Source organism: Ptiloglossa arizonensis, chromosome 12 (assembly GCF_051014685.1).
Source record: "Ptiloglossa arizonensis isolate GNS036 chromosome 12, iyPtiAriz1_principal, whole genome shotgun sequence".
Taxonomy (NCBI): Eukaryota; Metazoa; Arthropoda; class Insecta; order Hymenoptera; family Colletidae; genus Ptiloglossa; species Ptiloglossa arizonensis.
In genome coordinates this window covers 12,384,642-12,407,361 of record NC_135059.1, presented here as the reverse complement: position 1 = coordinate 12,407,361, position 22,720 = coordinate 12,384,642, and the positions used below count along the sequence as shown (strand labels likewise).

The following is a 22,720-nucleotide window of genomic DNA, read 5'->3' as shown; positions in this document are numbered from 1 at the left end:
TCAATTTTTTGAGCTGTGTTATTACAGTTTTTATTTATTTAGTTATTGAAATGTCCATAATTGTAGCAATAGTATGCACATTATCACTAATCGTAATGACATTTTTACATTATAATAGCATGATTCTAAATAACTGAAAACAATTACATATAAACACATCTCTGTTGTTAATTAAGTTGTGCCTAACAGTACCTAAGCTTGATATTTGCTGTAGGTATTGATGAAAATATCTGGCAAATAATAGATGAAAAATGCATTTGATTTACTTCATTACATGTACCTTGGAGCTTACAATAAGATAGGTATAATAGAATTATTTAATTTGTTTTTTTTTTTATTGCTTTCCCTTAAAGCATAGGTCGCTGAAAATATGTCTGCAACAGGATTTGTTTGAATTCGTAATATTTTCGAAGTTACAGCCGTTTAAAGAGCACAACTAACAGTTGTAGCGGACTGATAAATAAAACTTTAAACGCGTTTTTTTTTTCAAAACCTAATTTCTTGAATTGATGCGCACACATTTATACCAGACATATTCTTCTTGAATTTCACTACAGGATTATGTTTACAGTTTATATTATACTAATAAGAAGCACTAACAAAATTGATTAATTTTGAAAAAATTGTTAATATTTATATTAAAATAAGTAATTTCATCTGATCCAATTTTAGTATAGGTATAAGAAAAAAAGGATTTTGATTGAATAAACATAAAAAAATTAATTAATTTTTATGAAAGTAAATTAATACCATATCACATTCTTCAGGATCAGCCACCATGCCTTTCATTTTGTATCGGATACCCTCTTTAGCTAGACGACCCGCGAATTCTTCGGCAGTTCCGGTTTGACTGCCATAAAATACTACTAGACTTCTCCCTGAAGTCTTCAACTTTTTTATGAATGAATTTTCTGACGGCGTTACCGTAGGAAATAACGTTGGCCTTTAACAAAAAAATTATCAATATCCGTTCTATCCAAATCAAAAACGTAACAGTTTAATTAAATTAACCTAAATAATACTATGATATTAATAATATACTACTAAAATCCTACACACAAGATTTTTGATTTAACAATATTCAAAATATTTGTTCAAATGCAGTATTTACTGAATGGAATAGGATTTTGCGACGGCCGTATATTCTTCTTGTTTATTTCGACGCATTAACCACCATAATGCAGCTAATAGAAGCGCACTAAGAAGTATGATGTCGAGCGGACTAAAAAGTGGTTCGTCCAGAACTTCGGTCTTATTTTCGTTCTCCAGCACTGGAGAACCTGCCATTCTTATTGCTTTAGGTTGTGCCGCGGTTGCAGTCTGCAACAAAAACAAGGAAATTTGTTATTATTTTGCATTAGTTATATTCTCGGTTAATTTGTTCTATTGTTATCAAGTTAAAACCATGAAAACAAGCGTGGGTATTAAAATCAATATGCCGTACCGAAATACAGTGTTGCGCTTTAAGTTATCGCGGTTTGGTTCCTAGCCGTGACAACTTGAAGGGTAGGTAGGTGTTCCAGGAATTGAGCGTTGTGTTGATTTACGATAGCTTGCCTTCGGGTACGTCGGATACAAAAATGAGAAACAATGGGAGCGAGTAAGATACAATTGAAAATTAAGAAAGAGTAAAAGCGAATTAAACACAGTTGAATGATGGGGAGAACTACGTGAAGCTAACGAATTAGAAATCGCGACAGGTAGCGAAGTAACGCTGTAGTAACAACTGAAATGGGAAATATAATAATAATCGGCAAAATTATGGACACGTACGGGTACCTTAAAATTTCAAAAATTAACAAACACGTGTAGATAAATTACAGGTGCGGGTACGACTTTTAAAACGAATATAATGATTTATAATGTAAAGTCATAGTCAAGGTCATCGAGAGTCGGTTTACCGGTCCGATTTCAAGTATGCTCTACTTACTATGTATTTCAGTCAGTTAATCGCATATGAACGCACTCAACCACGACAAATTCATGTCCGTGACGTTCACGCGAGTTAAAAGTTTAATTCTTGTATCTCAATAACGAAACCTCGGATTGTAAAATGAAAAATAGAATATTTGACTTATATCGGCACGAGCGCACTTGGATATTATTTAAATATACGTTTACACAGGTGAGTATTTAAATAAAAATTTATTTGGAAGTTTAAACAAAAGAGAAAAAATAACAAAAGTCGCCAGCAATATTAGACAGTACATTTTTTTTCAATAATTCCTGAGAAAAGTTCGATAGGAATTAAAGGCAAAATTTGTTTTGTGCCTACGGAAATGTTGAAACCAAACTATTGAACGTTGTTACTACGTATATTGTTTGTTTTCTGTTATTCTAGGATAATGAAACAGCGGTAAACATTGGCGATAAAATGGCGTTTAATAATCCAGGGTAAAATGTTAACGGTGTTTCTAACAATAATGTTTAAACAAAACTGATGCGAGTTTCAACTTTACGTAAGGTTTAAAAACATTGCAATTAATTGCAATATGTATAATTTAATTAGTTAATTTATTTGCTTATTTATTTATTTATCCATCCAACCATCCATTCGTTCGTGCCTTCATTCGTTAAACCCATTAGGGGTTTTATTACAATATTTTGTGCCATTGATATTAAAATATTGATATTGATATACCAAAGAAGTCAATAATTAAACAATATTTGTTAGTTATGCGTGTTATGCGATTAAATGGATCCGATTGGATTAACCGAGATTTATATAACGTAAGTAAAAACAAACGGTTGAGATAAAAGGTCTTGAGATTTAGTTTATGCACGTAGGTCCGTGTCGTGATTTGAGATGTTCGTAAGATATATGCCACAAATCTTAGGAACTTATGTAGCATTCTTTCGATCAACTGTTTATGATAAACATGAGAAAAAATAAACAAGGGATGGTTTACGACTATATCCAAATTGGCAATGTGTACTAGGCGATATCGCTTCATTTGTTAACTAGAATGTTTGAAATAGCATACAGCGTATGTAACAGAACGAGTCATTTCGCGAAATTATCGATTCTTGAAATACATAAACTACGGATATCATGGAATAAATGGATAGATAAGTATAAAAACCGTGTGTTAGTGGATAAGGAATAGGGAAAGTGATATTCGTAAAATAACGTTTCATTTTCTGATAAACGACAGTAATGATAGTGAAACTCGCCAAATTTTATTCCGCCTTTGTATATTTTTTCTACTAATTGACATTTCTTCTTCCATGCTTTTGCCAATAACAGGTATTTTATACAACTATTTTCAGAAAGGAAAAACAACTCTGACTTCCACAAAGACATGCTGGAAACTAACTATTCTCGATCGTAAATAACTTTCGATAAGCAGACATATTATCGTACGATTTATTTTTTTTTAACGAACTTTAACATCAGACCACAGAAGCAGACCAGTAAAGTCTCTTCACGATTGTTCAGGAAATACATATAGTGGGTGATCAAATTATTGTGAACATTTTGTAACTACTACTTATTCGAAACTTGATCGAGAATGGAATTGAAAATGACCTTAAAACGATGATTTGGGTTTTGAAAAAAATTATTGCTATATTTATGATAACATTTTAGAACTATTTTAAAGTTTTCTTAATAACAAATAATATACATATATATATATATATATTTTTTTTTTAGGTCATACCGCCCTTTGCATTCACATGCAATAAACATTAATTGACTGAGAAAGCATTTTCAATTCCATTCTTGACCAAACGTCAAATAAGTAGTAGTTTCAAAGTGTTTATAATAATTTGATCACCCATTGTATTACGAGGTGAAAACTTACAAAGTATAATAAAGACTAAATCACAGATTAAATCACAATATACTCCTTGAAGAAGTCATTGTTCTTGGACCTACGCCTTTAGAAAAGAATAGATATACTAGACTTGGAAATTAATTGCTGAGACGAAAACACGATGTTTTATCCAATTATGATAAAATTATGAAAGCAAAACACATGTGCTTACCAGAATTGGAATAAGTTACAGACATGCCTGTTTCAATATTCTTCCACAAATTACTCGAGTGTGCGACTAAAAAATTTTTATTAATACTCGAAAATGTGATGTGCGATGGTTTCTCAAGTTAAAGCTAGTATAAGCAAAAAGAAAGTCGGAATGACAATAATTTAAACGTAACAGAGAATATCATATTCATCGTACAATTAGTTCCTCTTCGTCTGGAAAATAGATAATAGTATCTCATATTTTACATTTAACAATGGTAGATGGGAAAGTTGTTCATTATCTAAGAAATATCAGTCTATGTGCATAATTTATCACAAAAACACAAAATATTTTGCATCCAAGGAGATTTCTAATACTTAAATTTCTCTTCGCCCGGAAAATAGATAATAGTATCTCATATTTTACATTTAACAATGGTAGATCGGAAAGTTTAGAACGAAAGAAAAAAGAAAACGATTTAGAATATTGATAACAAGGGTGCATAAAATTTTAAAGCACGAAAAGGATATTATACATCAGTGTTTATTACCTATTATATCAGAAACAGCGATATAAGGAAAATTCCAGAGATTTCAATCGTTAAAAAGGAAGTTACACGATGCTTTAGAGTGCTCATCGATACAAGATCAAAAAAGAAAAACTCCTTGGCAAAGGACCGTTACTTCCTTCTATCCAGGAAACTGAAAAGGAAACACACGCTAGATTTGATTAAATAATCTAATAATCTGTGACTCGATCACGCTCTTATAAACATTCGGACACCCTGTTTTTCAATACTATTTAATACTATATTTACATCAACAGGACACAACAACCGTAGAATAATAACGGATTTCTGAAATTTTTTCTGAAATATATAAAATGGAGGCAAAGTCACCGTATCGTAGATCCGACGTACTATATAGCGCTCGAAACGCGAAAATTTTCAACGAATGGTTTAAAAACCGGTGGTACAGTTTTTATTGAAAAATTATTGTAACACACGATCGACTTAAGATACCAATATTCATCAGATATTACCAATATTCATCATATATTATATATATATCATCGTATTATCCTACATCTGCACAATATCACGCCTTCGAAGGCATGCTAATTTCAACTAGCTCTTGAGACATTAATTCGCCGCAATCGTATTACAAAGAATGTCTCTGCGAGATGTGGTACTAAAATGGTTGATGATTTTCCTAGCGAAAAGATTAATCAATGTTAGAGTTGCGCAATAACAACGTTAATGTTCGATATCTGGGGACAACTATAACGTAACGTACGCATTGGCTCTGGTCGCACTTTGATCCTGCTTGTACCGAAGTATATTCTTTTGTTTTCTTCTACGAATTTATCTTGTCTAATAGTCCTTCCATGGAATATCAACAAAGGAAAAAAGAAGAAGAAAGATGTAAAAACATTACACGTCATTTGTAGAAGGGAAACGTCGGTATAAAATCGTTCGAGCGCTTGGTGTGTCAAGGTGACTCGTCTCGAACACGATCAAACGATTCAACGAGATTGGCCATGAAGGCGATCGCGCAAAAAGAGAAAGAAAACGCATCGTCAACGCGTCCAGAAACGGCTAACTTATCAAAAAGAAATTGCTCGAGACTCCGATACAAGCGACACACATCGATGCGATGATTAACCAAACAGAAGCTTGAACTACTTCGGAAGAAAGTACGGTTCGTTCGAGACGAGATCGTAACTGGCATAATTTAATAACCGTACGTTGTAATAACGTGGAAATTATCGTGCGTATTCTTCTTACCTATTACTATAACGCTTTTATGTCAATAGCCGATTCAAACACCATTATTGTCCGGTATTGTCTCGGAACACGAGCGAACGATGTCGATTAATTTAATTGCATATTCCTGAGGTAAAGATTTCCATAATATCTCCTTGCCCGTCGAGATAATTGTTTAATATTTCACACACGTTTTCCTTCGTCTCTGTTCGATCGTATCCGTTCTACGCGTTTTTCAACTTTCCGTCGTTTACAGCGACGGAATCCTTGCAGTGTTCAATATCAATGTTCACTTTCGAACTACTTGTCTCGTAGATGCCAAAAGAGTTCCTTTATCAATTTTGATCGTCCTTTCTGCGTTTAAATTACCCATTCTCGTTTCGAGAACGAAGTTCTCCTTTGGAGAAATGATGACCAGGTACGGCGAACCGAAGACCGTGTGAAAAATGAGGATTCGTCCGAGGGAACGACATTTATCGAACATATCCGAGCACTCTGTTTTTCAATATTTTACGACAATAACGATTTTGCGATAATACCGTGGAATTTTGACGTTATTATGAATTAATCGTCTCCGAATAATTTCGCAGGATGTATCTGCACATTTTCCTTTTAATTACGTCCATTTATCGACGCGCAAGACAATCAAGGAACGAAAGAAAATCTCTCGGCCATCAATCTGTCTTCTTTATTCGTCGTCTACTGTTTTGTGCCGCGTTCTGGCGACGATCATTCACCATTTTTGAATATTTAAAATGCTTCAACCACGCGTTAACAAAGCCCTTCGATTTCTATACTTTGCGGCGACTTCGCGCGATAGTTTAAATTCGAATGTTTAAATTCAAGTGAAAATTTGAAACGCTCAGCGTGTACAACACCCGCGAATAAAAATGTTTTCTTACCAATATGTTAGGTACCAAACCGAAACATTTTTGTAACGAGTCATAGAGTACATAGGTCGAACTGTTCGATAAACATCGAATTTTTCTGGTAATTACTTCCAACTAAACAATTTGTCGATCGTGTTCTTTTTGGACAGACTGTAGATAATTTTGAACGTTTTCGTAGATAAAATATGTTTACAACTGAGCAGTCACGCAATCGTCAACTCGACAGAAGCTGCTCAATAGAGGCGAATGGGCCATTCGTCATTGTCATTGAAACTCTACAATTCGTTATGGTTTGGGATGGACTTTACACCACGAACAAAGTACACCTTTTTTTCTTAGGACAAGGGAACACAAAACTCAATCGAGTGTGTGTAACGTGTCGGTACGATTTTAGAGGTTGTGGTGGTACTTCTATACGCCTGGCAGACTTTTCAACAATTCTCTGTAACCCCGTAAAGCGAAACACGACGCGAGTGCGACGATAGATCCATTTTTCGTAACTCGGTAAATCCATGGAGTGCAATCCGATGGATTACGTTGAAACGGTCCTTGCGTCAAGAATGCGTTGCAATATGTCGTTGCAAGCAGTGTTCCAATCCTAAGAGTGGACATATCGAATTCCATTGGACAATATTGTTATCCAGGTTACGTGTATTATATTTTCAGTTCGTCGTATTTCTCAACAATCAAGTTTTCAGTATACGAGAAATCTTTGTTGATGTTTATCTTTGCCCGTTCGAGTAAAATAAAATAATTTTGCGTAAAATGTTCAATTTCCAAACAATCGGTGATTGCGAATCTGTTAGGTACGATTGCACTCGACCAATAATAAGTTTCGAATTCGTGTATCCTGTTACGGTATTATAATTACAAGATTACAGTTCTTAAAAATGAACACGAAAAAATCGTGTTCTACGTTTCGAGTGACTCGTTAAGATGAATCGAGGTGGTAACATTTTCAATAAACATTGAGAGACCGACAGACAGACCGATATTCGTATCGTGGCCTTATCAATTTTTTACAAATCCAAGAACGAGTAGAAATAATTTAAGCCTTATTCGTGTACACTTTCGATTTGCCAGCTCGCGAGAAATCAGCTCCTGGTCAATAGGACTACGTACACCTTGTGGGGTTACCTTGTGCAAATACTATGACGGTTAAAAGATTTGCATAATCTGTTGGACAACCGATCGATGCACGCCTAAGGTTGTTTTGTAAAAAATAAAAAATTATAGACACTCGGTGTTTTAGCAACTATTGTCAATTTACTTGCAAAAGAAAAAAAAATCGATCAAAGTCTGATAATCTCATCTTTTCACCGATCTTTTATCATATCCTCATTTTCAGTTCCATATCACTCTACGCTATCAATATAGATTTTTAACCATTGAACATTATCGATGTCAATATAGAATAGAACGCTATATTTTCTTCGATAAATAATTGATTCTCGTGCGTTTGGATCGTTGTTTTTGTCTTGACAACTGACATCGTACGATAAACATACAAATATAGCGTTCCATTTAAGAGGCAGCGAAAGAAAAATAAAGGTGTTCGAATCGAAGAAGAAATTAAGTATTATTGAATGTTCAAAGTGGTTTTCAATTCGGGGATCGGAACTGAATGTAAAATTTGTTCTAATTTAGTTGTTAAGACTCCACCCTTTGCCATGTTGTTCTTTTTATGATTATTATAAGTACGGTATAAACAGAAATAATTACTTTATACACGAATTGACGTATGTAATTAGATGTAACATAATCATTACACGAGATAAGAGAAATCACCAAAAGTCACCACCAGACACTGATATTAACTGCACGCAATTCTGATAATTGTCGACGCGAACGCAATAATTATTTGTAATTGCGTCGGTATGAAAATTTTATATATGGTCATGATTTCCATTATAATTGTTAACTCGTCTCTTTCGTTGTGTTTGCTTAAAATCTAATTGTAACGCACTCGTTTAAAACAATTTAAGCAAACGAGTTAACGATTTCATATTGTTTAAGTTCAAATAAAAGCGTATCGCAGCGCCGCTGTTATTGTTGTTATTACAGAGCAACGTGAATATATTAACAAAAAAGAATAGACCTTACTTTCGTATAATACTAGGTAAATCGAGATAAAATTTTATTTTGTTTGGTAATAATAATGTCCAACCAATTCCTACATATTTTAGGGGAATAGGATAAATTTCGAATAAAGTTATTAATTTATTTTCAGTCTTGTAATTCGTAATAAATGTGAATGATCTTATTTTTACAGCAACATGTCACGTTAAAGGGACGAAATTAATCGAGATTTCGCAAAGATTTTCAAGAAAATTTCATAAACCGGTTCTACAGTAACGCCATTCCTTCACCATTGGTTATACGTACACCATGGGTATATATGGGTTAAACGAAAAGTTCTCGCGTTTCATTCGATGGAAAATGAAACTACGTTTATTTAAAAATAATCGTGACTTCATTAACTATATTATTTCCTTCGTTGGATATTAATGTTTGTTAATCTACGTCGTCTTTTAATTACAAATTTATACAAATTTAAGTCCAAATACACTTATAGCAGACGTTTATGACGTCTACGTGACATTAAGACATTTTCACGTGCAAATGATTTTGTAACGATGCAAATAAATGATAATCAGAATACTAGGCTCCGAGAAATATGGCGACCGATTAAAAATGTCTCAATTCGATTCCTTAAGTTTTATTTCATCGTTGTCAAATTATCATAGTATATTTTATCCTGTAGGAAGAGAATTCCTTCTCCATTGATGCTTTGCGGGAATTTTCGTTGAAGTTATTCGTTTATTCTGTATCGTAGCTGTCAGTGGATAATATAATCGATGGTTTTGATTAATAAATAGTTCTTCGTGTGTCTCGTATGCCTCCTACGTGGCGTGTCATTATTGTTTTCGAATAACGTGATCGTAAAATATCGAATTTTCGTCGAGTGTCACAGTCGCAAAATGCTCGAAAATAAAATCCTTTCGTCGACGAGTAAAAAAATGATACAACACACGTTGACATTCGTACAACATTGTGACCAGAATGAGTACCTTACGATTCAACGTTTCTTGTCATTTTTTAGAACACGATCGCTTAAAATAATTGAAAAATCGACTCGCCAAGAAGGAAACAGAAAACTGATTACTCGTATCGATCAAAACCATCGCGTATCGTACAAAACTGCAAAGACCTTTTGGTCGATCCAGTATTATATAAGTGGTATAAGTACGAGGAAACGGTAATTTTCGTAAATTACACGTATGGTATTCCATAATATGCGGATTCCACTCCGGAATAAGTTTTTCATTCAAAAACAATGGAATTGATTCGTGAGTCATTGTTTACAGAGAAACCAGTCAGATTGCGCGTCAAGCATTGAACGTTAGCTGTGAATAATCGATTGGAATCAATTGTACCGAGTTAGTTTCCAAGAAACTCGGAAACAACCCTAAACGAGAGATAGGTACGATTCCACGAATACAACTTATTCGATACGTTAAATGATTGAAAACAGTCTCTGAAATCGTAACAGGTTTCTTTTAGCGCGCACCAAGGGTCGAGCGACTCCTTTACTAATCGTTGAATGTTTCCACTTGTAGAGAGCAATAGAACACAACTTGGCACGTAACACGCACCGTTCTTAGATCGACAGTTTTCTCGCCGGTAGAAATTAATTTACTACCTGTGTATCGTTTAATTCAACCCCCTTATTCTTACCGGTAAGTCCATTCTCTTCGGGATGAAGTACGTGGAAACGATCGGAGCTGTTCGAGGGTAAACCTTGGTGAGATGTTTCTTGGCGCACAACCGGTGGTTTGAATATTCACGTTGATCGAATTTGGAAAAATACGCGGGGACACGGTCGCCCGACAGCAACGAACGTGTTACACTGCCGGAGAGTGTACAACGTTATGCTGAGCCTTGATGCGACAGTACATCGTCACGATGAGAACGAAAAACTAGCAAGTCATCAGCGAACAAGTCTGTGTTTGCGGGCACGCGATATAACCGCGTCCGTGCACGATATGCGAATACATTTAAAATACACGTATACAGAAATGATAGGTTAGAGCGTAACTACTCCGGTGACGTTCCGTGGAACAGTCGGTTACTCCGGACTTTTGCGACACATACGCGCATAGGGTACACGTAACTATTTAAACGCGGAAGACGAGTTGATCACTGCTACGAAAGCTCTTACACAATACGTAAGAGCACGAAAATAAGTTAAACCATTATCGTCCACTTGCCACCACGATAGCACCGCATTGTTCATACTTTCCCGCTCGTCTTCGCGTTTCCGATTGAAAGATTGTATCAAAATTTAGTAGAATCGTCATCGAATCATTGTTCGATCTGTGACACAGTGGGACAAGCGATTGACAAAAATCAAAAAATGTATACACACATATATATATATATATATATATATATATATATATATATATATATATATATATATATATATGCATTCGACAAATTTAGATCTTTGTATAATATTGCAATGTGTTTCGTACTTTAAGAAACTCGCGTTACGAAACAAATGAGCAGAAATCGATCATTTCTATCCTAAGATATCGTATCGATCCTCGCTTCTCGTATATCACTTTCTTTGCATCTGTTGCCCAATGATTCAAACTTTTTTTTCTTTTGTTCCTAATCGGTAGCACTTATTAAAATATCTTGCCTTACGTGACAGAGAGAGAGAGAGAGAGAGAAAGAGAGAACTGAAGGAAAGAGAAGGTTTACATTATCGCTGTAACGTAAACATTTCTAAGTAGAAGGACTTATTAATATCGGAAAAATTCTTGTCAATCAATCGTTGAAAATTGTTAAATACTTTGTTCGTCTATGTGTTCGTCGCGTTGCATTGTGGTCCAATATTATGATTTAGCAATTAAAAATCGATGAAAGTAACTCTTCCAAAAGTTCGAACTACATAGGTATTTTCGAAGTTAGATGCGTAAATTAATTTACGAGTACCATTAGTTGCCCATTTCGATAATTGTCCACGAGTATTGTAGGCAAACGCAACGTTAATAATCGAATAATTTTCAAATGAATTTCGAAACAGATCAAAGTGTTTGGTAATTCTAGCGTTGATGTACCTTCTTGAAACTTTCGTATCATTTCTAAGTTTTTCGCGACGTTTTATCGTTTTCACTTTGCGATTCATTTCAGTCCACAATTTCGCCTCGATCGAATTGACTTTCGGATCAAATTTCAGAAACGTGAGCACTTAGGGCCGCGTGCTCGACACCACTGTTCTAAGTTATGAATGAACATTTCCTTCAACACATTCGCAAACCATTGAAATCGGTAAGGTCGATACTAATAATAATTATTGTAACATTGAACATAATAATTACGACTGAAAAAAGTTGCACGAGTGTTTCAAAGTGAAAGGTAACGGTTACGTTTGATCGAGCCTGAGTTTGATCTGTAGCAGTGCACTATTGCAATGCAATTCGGAGTAGGTATTCGATTGGTAGAATCTTGATGACCGTTTGTTCTATTAATCGAGAGCTTTACGTATATTGATAAAATTATTTCAACCTCGTGTTTACGGAAGCGTGGTTTCGTACTTGGAATCTGGTTTTCGGTAATAATATTTAGAAAACTAAGAGTGGACGACCATTATTTTTCGCTTTGCAACACTTGCGAATCTACGAAACGCTTTCGACACACTACAAGGTCATTGAAATTGGTTAGGCTGTTTACATCCTAAACACGTAATCGCTATAACGCTCAACGACATTAACGAATATGCTCTTAAAATGACCTTACCACCCTCACCGTAATCGTAACAAAATTAGTTGTGCACCTATACATGGTGTTCCTGAAAGATGTGTACAGCCGGGCATCGAATGGTTCCCCGTGAAAAAATACAAAAGAAATTCGGAATAATTTCTTTTCGTTCTGGGATTCGGTCTTCGAGGAAATCGAGCTTAAAAATTATCGCTTTATACATACGCACTTATGACGAAAAAATGATTCGCACGAGAGACGTACAGTCGCGTCGGTATTTAAGTCGAAGGTTGGATTTTTCAGGAAATTTATGGTGAAAAAATCTGTAATGAATGTAAATACTGTGCGGATTAGAAACGAGAACAATTTATTTCATCGTCACGACAATAAGAGAGACAGTACGCGCAATGAGTAAACATAAACAAGAAATAAAACAAAGAGAAAAATAACGTATTCTTGTATTTCATTGTAACGGAAATTAAGTTGACGATAAACATTCTCCCGATATACAACATAAAAAATAATAAATTTTTAATTAATTAAAAGGAGGTTCGATAACCCTTGGCTTTAATAACCTCGAGTAAACGATGACGCACAATATTTATCAATTTTTTCAGAGTATTTACTTTGTAATTTCGTTCTATTTACTTTTTAAGGCTACAAGTCCGATTTTGTTTCGTTTCTGTTCTTCGCAGGCAACCAAGGTATTACACGTACTTGGTGTAAATAGAAAACAAAAGTTTCTCAAGTCGTGTAAGAACGACACCATAGCACAAGTAGTACTCCCTAAGCACAAATTCAGAATAAAGAATAAAGCGATCTGCATTTTGAAGTCGACTTTAGACACATCGTTACTCTCCCCGTTTTACTGTCTAAATTCGTCAAACCTTCCACTGCTACCTTCTAAAATACGTTTTTCCCAAGACACGTACGAGAAACATCTCGATATACCGAAATCTATCGGTGGACTAAGTAAAAGTCCAAGTAAAATTAAGTAAAGTTCTTAACTTGGATCGGTAATCGTCGCGTTTCTCATCGACGCGTCACTACACTTTAACTTTAATTAAGTTCGGGGCTTCGAGCGCGGTTCGAATCTTTCGCTAACAAGTGACAGGAGAATTCATCTCGTCATATAGGAAAGCGCAACGTGTTCCTGAAATTTGTGGCCGTCAAAAGAAATATCAACGCGAGCGAACAGATATCGTTTATCATGTTTGTAAACAATGTTTATGCAACATTAACGAGCTAACGAATTCGGAGAAAAACATAAAAAATAATTTTCACCAAAGATATTTCATCGTTTCGATCGAAGAATCGTTTAAATGTCGTTCTCCTTATTGTACGTAAAGAATTTTCAAACTCGATTTTTTTTTAAAGACCAAGCTCCGAACGAAGAAAAATTATTCTGCGCTCTTTTCGTGTTTCTCTACGAGGAATCACAGGATGCCCGTTTATGCATATTTTTCAGAGACAATCTGTACAAATGACGCAGGATGATCTTTATATCAAAGTACGATACCGCTAATTTTGGAAGATGCGAGTTACGAAAAACAGTGATACGTTTCAGTTTCTTGGAGTACTCTGACGAACGAAGACGTTCGGTTATTCAGGATTTTTATTCAAAAGTGCATTTTTCATTGTTTCATTACTATCTTTCGCCACTATTATCTTGTTTGTTGTTACTTCTTACCGTTCTTGTTATTTTCGTCAATTGTCTTTGTTGCACGCGTTATATTTTTGTTTTATTACTTGGCTTTTTTTTTAAAAGAATATTGTTACTGCGTTATTTATGCATTCTATAAAGATTGCTGCATACAATGCATTTGTAATATGGTACACAAAATATATTACGTAGGAAAGTACGAATTCGTTACACGGGAGTAGAAAAATATTTTTAGAAGAATTAGGAAAGAGACTGATCAGAAAAAATATAAACAGACAGATCACAAAAATATAAAAGCTACAGAATTTGAAAACTAAGAAGTAGGATTACATAAGTGTATTATAAGTACAACAGAAGCACAATACAATTTTATGCACGGCGTTGAAAAATGTTTTTTTCATGAAATTAATAATAAACTGTTTTCGAACAAGAGAACATTATAACTTAATAACATGGTAAATAAATTAAGATTAGTATTTACACTTTCAGAGTCGAATCTAATCATACAAGTGAGGTTAAATATATTTTGTATTTTTTCATATAGTTAAAGCCTTCTGGGAAATAAAGTAATTTTTGTTTATCATTTAACGTGCATAAAATCGAATAATTAATTTAAATTAAAAAAAATCGAAAAAATATTTCCTTCTCACGGAGAATTAAACCCTGGATCTATAGAGTATAATTAAAGAACAGTACCTACACGCTGCTATCCGACTCGATGATTATTATAATTAATACTGTAACTACTTATTGACGCGATAAATTTTTAATTATGAATCTCTAAAAAAAACTGTCGAGTGTCTGCCCATATAATTGTATATATTCATAAACAGGAAAACCAAATCTATCAATATGGAAAGTTTCTACTAAATCATATTCAATAAAAAAATGTGTTACAAGTGGAATGGGCAAAAATCGATAAAAATGTAACAAATAATTTAGTGGTATTAATGCCCAGGTATTACAATAGATAGTAATAGATAATAATGGATATCCGGTGCAATACCAATATTCATTTGTTAATTTGTTATTTTAATTAGAAATATTCAAGAAAATATCTACTGTATGAATACATACTTTTTTCCCGGCAGTTTCCGTACTCGTTAAAAATTTGTTTATAATAGTATATCATTATAATGAATAATATATTATTTTACTACAATACAGTGTTAAATAACTGCACTGTAAAAAAAGTTATCGGTGTCCTAAGTAGAAAACCTACTAATGTGCGCAGCGATAGTATTTACCAAGGAGATAAGGAACCCAATAAATCACACTATACTTGTCTATCATTTCCAATTTGTCATATATATTTGTCATATATCATACAAGTTTTCATTTAATTTCATTATATCATTTTTCCAATTCGAAAATATACGAATAATTCTATAGTAATCTTTAGACAATAGAGACAAAATATGAAAATAATAAAACAAGACGTAAAACCGGAGTGAATTTTATACGAAATACACTACATAAATATAATTCTTTTAGACCGTACAGGACTTTTTAATTTTTGGCTCAAGAGAGTGAAGATCGATTAACAATATAAAATAATAGTGCTTTACCAAAACATAAGTTATCAGACTGCGTGAAAGTGTTTTAAAGAAGAAATTTGTTTTTTAATTGAATTCTTTTCTTTCCTACTGTCGGACAGTCATACTCCTCCGTTTCAACAACTACACGTTGTCATCTAAAGTGACGATCGATACACGTTTTGCTTTTTGTTAATAAATTTGAAAGTATCACAGAAATATTAAACCGTCTCGTACTACTACCTGCCAAACATCTCATACTGCACCCAACTAACACACTATTCTACTTTTTGCAATCGTACTATATTACACTCGAAAACACAATGTACTTTAAATCCTTACTTATGTTTCTCAATTGAAATCATTACCGAATATCTTACCTCCTTCGATCGTTTATAAACCATAGATTACACAGTCGTAAGTTGCAATTCGGTACGAACACATAAGAACTTCACTTTTCAACACTAGAAACAAACACCCATCGAACAACAAACTTTTAACCAACACGATCGACCGTTGTAGAAATACGCTATAAGCATTGTAACGCGCAGGTAGTTTTCAAGCGTTCTAACAACTATCGACAGCGGCTGGTGCCCATATATCTAAATCTTGGTGTCTCGTGTAACTAGCCAATCTCGCGCCCCTACCGATTATTCTGGGCGTGTGTCTGCTTCGATAGAAAAGAAACTACGATAATAAACTATAGAAGAAACTAGAGGATTGTCCTTCAAGTTGTCCTACCACTACTTCTTAAAACTGTTTGCAAGGACCTTGTTTCTCACAGGCTCTCGTTGTTTGTCACTCTCGTCGCCGACACACTAACGAACAGAGGTTCCGAGATGTAACTCCCATCTTCTAACGAGCTTTTGCACAGCGATACGTTTCGCGTACACCGATATACGATTCCAGACTTAATGGTTTACAGTTTAAGATACAATTAACATTAAAGTGCGCAAGGAGTCTATACGTTCGGTAACACCTACACCGAATATGCAACAAACTTATCTGTCAACGATGTTTACACTGCCGAAGATATATTAACCATATACCTTTAAAACCATATATTAGTAGTTTCAGTATTTCAAGCCTTATCACTGTGCAGAAGTTGATTAAAAAGTGAATTACACCTCGAAATATCTCTCCTTGTCACAGGTGAACCAGAGATTGACAAACTCGAGATGCCATTCAGTTTATTTTATAATGTTTGGGTTACAGGACATAAATATGAGTTATAGGAAAGTGAACAGTACGTAAGTAGGAAAATTCGACGCCAAATTTCTCAATAAATACACATATACCGTGAGTACAACGCACGATAAATAAAATAAATATTTTCACCGCATTTACTTACTGTGAAATAAAATGTACGGTGCATAGAAAAACATAAAACATAAAATAATATTAATTATCGAAAATTTTCTTTCCGAATTCAAAAAATTTCAATGTCATTTTGTATTATACACCTTTCGGTGGAAATAATTTCAAAAATCTTTTAACTGTTTTCTTCGTTTAAACAATAAGAGACTGCAACGTTATCTTTCGTGAAAGTATCAAGGAATACCTGTAGGAAGTAAAAACGGAAGTTACGTATACGAATTTATCTTGCAAGTGAAAGTGAAAGGTAAGAGGAGAAATGAAACTACTTGTTACGTTACTTTATACAAACTGTTCTACAATTAGTGGTCCAAACTCATCGTGGCAAGTAAAAAAGTATTAATGAATATGGTTTGGAATTTAATAGCTTCCAAGTTGTAAAACAGTTATCTTAATAAACATCTTTGGTAGCAATCGATATGTATTTTACTCTTATCTTTCAACGATACTGACAAATACAAGTCTTAAGAGTTTATCAGTTACCTGTGTGAATACAAAGATAGATGTTTTTCTAAGTCAATGAGCCTTTTCGATGTTATCTTACAATTGATTAGTGTGCTTTACACGACTAACAAAGAAAGATTACGGAACCTGTGGAACCGTCAATTTTTTTCAAACTCTTTCTGGCGATCCTGGAGCAAAAATAAGTATACGCATATTCGAGCTTTATAAAAGAATATGTGAAGTAAAGAAAACAATTAACAAAAATAAAGGAAAATAATTTTATCTTTCACGAGATTCGAACTACGGAACCTTAGGTAAGAATCTACGTACTATTCGCAATGGTTTCAAGAAACTGGTTATCAAATAAAAGTTAAAAAAATGAAATATCAAATATCTTTATAAATAACGAGCAATGAAAAGAAAGCTCGGATGTTTGTCTACTTATTTTTGCTTTAGAATCGCTGGAAAAAGTTTGAAAAAAATTCGATCCCACAGGTGCGACCTCTACCTATCTGTAAGTAATATAACACTAATTGTAAGTATCGCGAGCCACCAACGTAACGATTCGTTGTCTGGTGTAATAACTTGTACAATTATGAATGATACGATTACTTGAATCATAATTGTAAACAACCTGAGGTTGTTTTGCAGGTGTACCGTAGATTCCCAAGAACAGTGAATTAAAATTTACGTGTCATTCAGCGACCAATTGAAAAGATAAGATACTCCGTACGATATAAATTTCGCAAAAGACACACGATAAGTCCTCGCTTAAGGACAGAAAACCAGGAATGTCGGTTATCAAAAATACATTGATTTTGAAACTAAACGAGGTATGCGACACCGGAAACGGAGGCTCGATAACAGCGAGCCACCTTGACGGACACACTCGATCGAAAAAAAAGAAACCTGGAACTGCAGCAAAGCCGTAATTTACAGCGTGTATAAACTGGTCGACGAAAAACATTTCCTGATTTATCTACTCTCTTTTGGTATCATGGATTTCATCTATCTTCCGTAACGTGGGTTTCCACGTTCAGATTTATGATAATGGATTTATGATAATGTCTCCGAGACGGTGCCACCATCTAAACACCTCGGAGATAATCTTGTGTTTGTATACAGCTGTGATTCATAAATGCATGTCAATACCTCGGACAACAGTGGACGATGAATTAACATACTAAAATACACGAGTAAAAAAACGTCTTACGAACATATGAGGTTTTTTTTTTTGACGTATTTCTTACTTACGAGTTACGAGGAATTAAAGAAAAAGTTCGAAGTGTCTACCTCGTGCCTCGACACATGCTACTGCATGCCTTGGTACATCTTGTCCTTATCTTGTATTTACAAAACACGTCAACGACATTTTCAGACTCGTTAATAACCTAAACTCAGTCAGTATCTCAATGTCACGAGTTTAGCACGGTCCTACGAGCGGCAAACTACCTAGTCATGTACACTTCTTTTAGGACAGTGTACTCTAATGTTACAGTTGAATTTAGTAATCGACGAAGATCCTCTATCGAAGCAAAACACCACTGAACATTCTTACAAGTATCGAGATTCATACATCGATAGATATAACCGAGCCAGTAAGGAGTTCCAAACACATAATGTGTTACAACACATGATGCTGCAATTGAATTTAGTAATCGACGAAGATCCTCTGTTGAAGGAAAATACCACTGAACATTCTTACAATTATCGAGATTCATATATCGATAGATATAACCGAGCTAATAAGGAGTTCCAAACACATAATATATGTAAGTATATATATATATATATATATATATATATATATACCATCCACTCTCTGTCATTACTACTTCCTGATACTCTCACCTCTAACTTCAGCTGCTACTGACTAGTCTGTCAAGGTTGTGAAAAAAACACACTTCTCACGTAATCGTGAAGGTTCTATCGAACACCCGAACAGCATTCAACGCGTGCAACGAATGCAATTCATGCGCGACGATGCCCGGCAGATTTTTATTTATACATCGTACAAAGTTTAAAAGACCACTCGGACGGTTTTGAAAACTTGCTTCTTCGCATGTTTCAAATTCAACGTCTTAAAGGTACCGATGCGAAATTCGAAATAATAACGAAGATATTTGGTTGTTCGGGAAGTCATTTCGTTTTCCAAAACGGAGAATTCCGTTTATTCATTTTCACCAAGGAAAACGAAATGGTTTTCCGAACAAGGTAATATAATGTTTTTCATGTTCTAGAAACAATCAATATTGTACGTTATTAATTTTATATTTAATTATTTCCCAACAATAACAAACTTACGTAGCCGAACGACCAAGTAATTGGAACAGTTTAGAGAATACAATAAAGACACCCAAAACTAACAGGTATACGGGCGCCCTTACTGGGTATCAATTGTTAAGAAGTACAGGAGCTTTTCTGTTAACCAATTCTGGTTGTTAGTATATCAATTTCGATGAAATCGAAAATACAGTTGATTCAACGGTGACCAATTCACCTCGTTTTGAAAAGGTACAATAAATAGCACCAGATATGAATCATCAAAAGAGCTAGTATAATCTTCTTAGGGATGTAGACTTATCGTGAGTTTAGCAAGAACTATTGCGGTTCGTTATCGTCCAGCCATTGGACAAACAGGCGTTAATTGTCATACATTAGATACTTCTTAGTTGTACACTTCGTATTACTGATTCTCATCAACTCACTTTCAAGCTTCTTGACTTTATAAATTTTCTTTTAGCGTCCATGCGCTGCTATAGCACTTGTGGCAAATTGTTCCACAAAATTTAACGTGCATCCGATTTCGTTAGAGATTATTTCTAGAAAGTCAAAGGATGTTACCTTGAAGTAAAGGTATAATTCGTGTGTGCTATGACCTAATATTATATATATTATCAGTTTAGCAAAAATTTTTAATTAAATTATTGTACACAGAGATAGGTAATCGCGATGAGTAAATTGCTCTCTGTGGAAACCAGATTATTTCTCTCAAGTACTAGCATCTTTTACTATAAATAAACATCGTATCAGCCTTGTCATCCGTTGAATAACAGTAGGAATGATAATATTGTACCACAACCAATGAAACAACGATGTTATTCGTAATTGTTATTAACCGTAATAAAATGTTTCTATTGGGCCAATGAAAGTCGTGTATGAAAATATTTTATAGTCGTGTATTAAAATATTTTATAGTCATTCATCAAAATATGAAGCGTCTATAATACTGAAACAAATGTAAGAAATCAGAACGTTGTATCAATTTTAATTACCGCTACCATTCATAAATATTTGATAAGTGCATAATATTACATGCAATACGATTGCATCACAACAGCTCTTGACGTCCGAATCTTCGAAACGTGGTGTTGCATGTGTTGTAATCATAATGCATCTAACACATTACATTTGTTATGTAACACGTGCGTGTTTCAAATCTGCGAAATATACTACAAAAATAGTTAAAGATGTTTGAGAAATGAACCGATTCGCTTAAAAATGCGTACAAAATTTCTTTCGAAAGTTCTTCTCAAGAATTTGTAAAAAGTAAAACATTTTTAACGTGAATATATTGATATATTTTCGTCTTTCGGGAAACCATTCGGAAACAATTTATCAAAAAAAAATATTCGACGAAATGTTCAATAAACGATGGAAAATGCTATCAGCAACCAATCAATGTTCGATCAACTATATATTTGCCCCTCTGCTTGAAATTTTAGCATATACTCGTGAAGATAAAACAATAACCAATCAGAAAATTGGTTTTTAAAATCTACCAATGTAAATCACGACAAGATTTTTCGTTATAAATTTTCGAAAAATTAAATTCTAGCATTATAGATCTACCATATAGTTACCCATCTTTATTAATTATATGTTATCATCTGAATTATATATGTGACCATGTGGCCATGTGACCATGCAGATTATTATAATCTATACAATGTTCCACAAACATACTTCATAATTACATATATCTTTATCTTTATTGTTGGTATTATATAATACTCTTTTTATCTTACAGTTATGTTATTGATAATAACAAATAAACTTTCAAAAATGCGACTTTTTATTTAATTTTAACAAGTGTATATAGTGCTTCTTATACTTTGTTATTTTTCTGATATTAATTTTGAACTTGTTTTAGATTAAAAAATACTTGGAACATTTTTGATGAAATGGTAAATATATAAAATTATAAGATCATTTACATGTAAAACAACGGTACGAAATATTTTTGAAATAGAAGAAGGAGTAACTTACACAATTCACATATGTTGTTTCTCTAATCAAAGTGTGATTCTAGTCGGAAATAAACCTTATCATACTGATAATATTTATCTAACAGAATTATACAAAACAGTTATATAGTACTTTTTTAGAATCAAATATCAACACTATTGAAATATATATTTAATAAAAAAAAGGTGAAATTATATTAATTCTTTTGTATAATAGTTACCATACTATAATTTATGACTATTTTTAATTTTATGGTTAAAACTCATGATTATAAAAATACATAGTACACATCATATGTACATACATTTAATATATGAATATCAATACTTCATAAAATGCTTTATTGCTCAATTTGTAAGTATATTATACTTTCAATGATTGAAAGAATAAATACATATTCATACATTACAAAAATGACTATATACAAATTGTTAACTTTTATTTCCTACCTCATTTGCAATATCTAATTATTTTTTATCGTCATTATTTACATGTATTTCAATAAACGCAAAAAGTATCATTGATACATCTATATACATTTTCAAAGTGTACATAATGCAAAAACAATATTAATACTTTTATGTAATATGTAACTTTATTTTAATGTTTTTGATATGTAATTATGCCGAGTAATGATAATTTGTAATAAAAACTATTTAGATTTAAATAGTTATATGATTTACTCAAAAACATTGGCAAGTGAAATAATAAATATGTAAAAGGGAATAATTTCAAAAAAAGTTATACATGTATACATGCGCGTATGTATCTGTGGTAGTAGAAGTAGTAGTAATATGTATTTTCTGTAATTGATCAATAATTAATACGCATAGCTTATTTCTTAAAAAACACATGCGTCATAAAATTATATTTTATTCTATTTATAAAAAATACATATATATACATGTAAAAGTAATTTACTTTGTGTTATTAATCGTTCAACTCCCAAAAAATTTAAGAAATTACTATTCTTGCTATCATATTTTGTAATATTTTCGTTTTTTCTTCTAATGTTTTTCCTGAGCGATGATTTTACACACACATACACCCACACACAAACTAC

The 22,720-nt window shown here is 33.4% G+C and overlaps 1 protein-coding gene and 1 long non-coding RNA gene across 6 annotated transcripts in view; one reads left to right on the top strand and one right to left on the bottom strand.

Moving 5' to 3' along the window:
* Window positions 1–22,720, bottom strand: part of Cpr (Cytochrome P450 reductase) — a 29,005-nt gene that overhangs the window by 5,863 nt on the left and 422 nt on the right. For 2 of the 5 annotated variants that reach the window (XM_076324843.1, XM_076324842.1), the window contains exons 2-3: window positions 1,112–1,320; window positions 751–943 (exon numbers count right to left, since the gene is read on the bottom strand). In XM_076324843.1, the coding sequence (XP_076180958.1) occupies window positions 751–943; window positions 1,112–1,287 (369 nt within the window). In that variant the 5' untranslated portion in view covers window positions 1,288–1,320. Of the gene's footprint in view, window positions 1–750; window positions 944–1,111; window positions 1,321–1,444; window positions 1,558–4,519; window positions 4,544–10,362; window positions 10,739–22,720 lie in introns of those variants that run through there. The other 3 variants (XM_076324841.1, XM_076324845.1, XM_076324844.1) reach the window with 3 other exon arrangements.
* Window positions 18,835–19,640, top strand: LOC143153304 (uncharacterized). The gene is made up of 2 exons (XR_012993755.1): window positions 18,835–19,181; window positions 19,273–19,640. It is a non-coding gene; the product is annotated as an uncharacterized LOC143153304 (long non-coding RNA).